This window comes from Rhagoletis pomonella, unplaced genomic scaffold, assembly GCF_013731165.1.
Source record: "Rhagoletis pomonella isolate Grant_MI unplaced genomic scaffold, Rhpom_1.0 Rhpom_scaffold_00008, whole genome shotgun sequence".
Classification (NCBI taxonomy): Eukaryota; Metazoa; Arthropoda; class Insecta; order Diptera; family Tephritidae; genus Rhagoletis; species Rhagoletis pomonella.
In genome coordinates, this window is record NW_023458562.1 from 16,154,004 (window position 1) to 16,157,482 (window position 3,479).

The 3,479-nt window shown below is 39.3% G+C and overlaps 3 protein-coding genes across 4 annotated transcripts in view; 1 reads left to right on the top strand and 2 right to left on the bottom strand.

Annotated features, from left to right (window-relative positions):
• The window catches only part of LOC118744246 (complement component 1 Q subcomponent-binding protein, mitochondrial), a 1,837-nt gene extending 1,695 nt beyond the window's left edge, over positions 1–142 (bottom strand). For both annotated transcript variants that reach the window (XM_036477132.1, XM_036477131.1), the window contains exon 1: positions 43–142. The gene's annotated coding sequence lies outside the window, so the exon portion shown is untranslated. The remainder of the gene's footprint in view (positions 1–42) is intronic.
• A 423-nt stretch (positions 143–565) lies between these two features.
• On the top strand, positions 566–1,127 carry LOC118744248 (TP53-regulated inhibitor of apoptosis 1-like). Its single transcript, XM_036477134.1, has 2 exons — positions 566–910; positions 974–1,127. Exons 1-2 carry the CDS (start codon positions 764–766, stop codon positions 1,091–1,093), a joined length of 267 nt encoding a protein of 88 aa, XP_036333027.1. The 5' UTR covers positions 566–763; the 3' UTR covers positions 1,094–1,127.
• Positions 1,128–1,227: 100 nt separating this feature from the next.
• On the bottom strand, positions 1,228–3,272 carry LOC118744247 (rRNA N6-adenosine-methyltransferase ZCCHC4). Its single transcript, XM_036477133.1, has 4 exons — positions 2,835–3,272; positions 2,530–2,771; positions 2,260–2,463; positions 1,228–2,186 (listed from the first exon to the last, which is right to left on the bottom strand). The coding sequence occupies exons 1-4, from the start codon at positions 3,099–3,101 to the stop codon at positions 1,433–1,435; spliced, it is 1,467 nt and encodes a 488-aa protein (XP_036333026.1). The 5' UTR covers positions 3,102–3,272; the 3' UTR covers positions 1,228–1,432.
• Positions 3,273–3,479: the final 207 nt, after the last annotated feature.

A 3,479-nucleotide genomic window follows, 5' to 3' on the forward strand; every position in this document is an offset into this window, starting at 1 on the left:
AATTGCGTTGAGAAATGCAGCCGCTGCAATCAATTTTTTAACCTCACGCGTTTTTCTTTTCAATGGGCGAATGTCAACTTTTGTTTTGCTTGTGCTTATCCGCTGCTAATTGTCATTCATAGGGAGATGCCAATGGTTTTTTCTGCTGAGTGGAAGGTCGACCTATCTCGGCAGCCGCTTCGAAAACGCCCTATCCCAAAAAAACTTTTCAAGAACGCCCTATTTGATAATTTTATTGAAAAACACCCAATCTCAGAATTTGGCTGAAAAACGCCCTGTCTCAGAATGTGGTTCAAAAACATGATTCAATTATTATTCAATTATTATTATTCATTATTGAATCATGGTTCAAAAACGCCCTATCTCACTTCAAAATATATTGAAAATGTTCTGATATGAGTGTCTTTGAATCGGCAGCTGAGATAGGGCGCTTTTGAAACGATCTCTCAAATAGGACATTATTGATACGTTTTTTGAGATAGAGCGTTTTCGGCTGGCTGCCGAGATAGGTCGATCTTCCACTCAGCAGTCGATATAAAGGTGCCTCGATGCATCGACTATTTATACATCGAGTGGAACATTTTCGATGCATCGATGTTTTATCGACATTCCCACTATCAGCTGATTCACATTTTCTAATTGGCTTCAATTTGACGTTTGTTTTCTCGTGTTTTTTACTACATACACGGAATTAGCCAAAAAACGAATGTTATTGCGTGAACTTGTCTGATATAAAAACGTTTTATTAAAAAACTCTGTTGCCATGGATAGTTTGGGTGATGAATGCACGGAGTTAAAGAAACAATACGACGCCTGCTTCAATAATTGGTTTTCAGAGCATTTTCTAAAGGGCCACCATGATGATTCTCTGTGCGCACCGATCTTTAAAGTCTATCAAGATTGTGTGAAGGTCAGTGGTTATCTATATGTACATGCAAAACAAATTACAAATTTATGAACATTTTTCCTGCAGCGTGCGATGCGTGAACAAAAGATTGAGCTACGCGAAATCGATTCCGAAATCAACACCGGCGAGCACAGCCAAGACCAGCAGCAGCAGCAGCAGCAAAAACCTGATCATACAAAAAGTTGACCGATATTGAATAGTGATCTCTCCACTACCACTAGAGGATTTCCGCACTGGTTGGCTGGTTATGAACATGCTACCAAGAAAGGATCATGCAAGCGTGACAATTCTGTATCGTAAAAGCTTTTACTAGTTTATCCTGTACTACAGGACCTGTAGCGATTATCCTCTATGTACAAAAAGCTAGACATTCTTTAATTCAATACGCAGCTGCGGGTAGCTCAGTACACTTAGCTAAAGTTAGTAGATAAAGATTTTCGATTTCTGGTCAAATATATTTGTATTTATAGTTTACACTTAAGTATTAAATAAAGTAATTTTTCGTTGTTAAAACATTTTAATAATTTACTTAAATTTTACTTCTGCCACCCCCATAAAGGTCAATTCCTCAAGGTACTTGTTCCGTTTCGCACAGTTACGCTCATTATGTCCCTTACGTCGGCACAACAAGCAGGTGATTATCTTCTCAAATCGGCCAGCAAAAGATTTCACTTTACAGTGCTTTCGCCACTCTTCACACCTGTTTTCTGTATGTCCTTTCTGTAAACAGATCCAACAGTGCTGATTCGCTTGATACATCCCACATTCGTGTTCCTCAGACTGTGTGCAGCGCCTACAATTATTACAATGCACATAATTGGGTTTGACACAGCAGCCGCAAAGGTCGCAATGTCGATAGGTGCTGCCGTTCTTCGATGGACAGTATGCACATTTGAAACAGTGACGGTTTTCTAAGGCAGTGTAGCGTTGGCATAGGGCACAATATTTGTATTCCTCTTCAACAGGCAAGTGTAGTAGCTCCAATGGCACATTTGTGAAGACACGCACTGGTGAACCAAGCTTACGACTCCTATCGCCAATATCAGTGTATGAACTGTGATTGGTGTAGTTAACTTTGTAGTCACACATTCGCAATTGGGGCATTTCTTGTTGTATATAGTGTTCGGAATAGTATGGAAAAATCCAAAATATAGGCAGCGGTTGATGTGGCAGGTGATTGATTTTATTATAAAGACGTGTAAGGTGGCGCAAGGTTTCAGCTATAAGTTCAGTGCGGCAGCCAAAAGGAGGATCAGTTAATACTAGTAGCTTCTGCTCACTGGAAAATGAAAAAATAAGTAAAAAAAAATTTTATATCATAAAAATTAAAAAATGCTCGTGGATATACTCACGGTGCGCAATTTAAAAACTTCTCAAAATACAGACGCTGGTTGTGATCGAAAAAGTGATTGTTACACATATTATACCAGGCAAAATTGTCATCCTCATAGAAGTAAAACATACGATAATCAAAATCCAGGAGGAAACTTTGCACGTTGGTAGAGTTACTCCGCAGATAGGCATGCAAACGCGGCGCGCCCATGCAGACCACCTTACTATGATTTAATAAAAAAAATGAATTATCCATATCTAGTAACGCAGTCTTAGAAAATCGTATTCACCTTATGCCCAAATCCTGAAAACATTTCGAGAAAAACTTTAACGCTTTGTCATCAAAAAAGTACTGCGCCTGTGCCTTATCATTGTCAAGTGGCCTTAGCAAACGTGTTGGGTCGCAAAGCATTTCGTTTGTTAAATTCCAAACTATTTCATGACCCGTGTGCCCTGACTGTTCTTCAGATAGCAGTGGCACATTACAGCAGAGGCAGAAGTGACGTCCGCCACCGTCACTACACACCAATAGCTGTTCAATAAATGTATATGGATGCTCTGCAGCAATACCAACAATCGTGCAATAAAAACTTACCTTTTGTTTATGTCCTTTATATTGTTCGATGATATCGTCTAAACCATAACGCTTTGCCAATTTTTGGGGTGTTAATTGTTCCGCCGGCAGATGATAACTGCACAAACTTTTATCACGATGCGCTGCACAGGCATAATATGCGTACGTTTGTTCATCCTCACTTATCGTTGGAGCTTGAAACAACAATGTAGGTCCATGCGGGCAGTATGGATGTGGCTCGCCATCCTCATCGGGGTAAATGATTTGTAACTTGTTCCTGCTTTCCATCCTAAAATGTATTCTAGTGGGCTTTACTAACCCACTAAATTAAAACTTTTATTGATTATTTATTTCAACAAGTTGATGCTCTACAATCCTTTTGATTAAATTCCAAACTCAAATAGCGCGCTTTGAGCAGCTTCAGTTGTAGGCGTGTGACAGCTAAACAGCTGATCAATTTAACCCTTTCGAATTGTTAACGATTGTCAGTAGCACATCACATCGTATCTGGTACATGAACCAAAAATACAAGATCACGTAAGAACGCGACGTTGTATTTGTAACTGGTTTTGAGAAAAAAGTTTGCGAAAGCGGGTTCGTCAGCTGAGCGTTTGTTTACATAACAAGCACCACTATTTTACACTTTTATTCAAGTAAAGAAGAGTT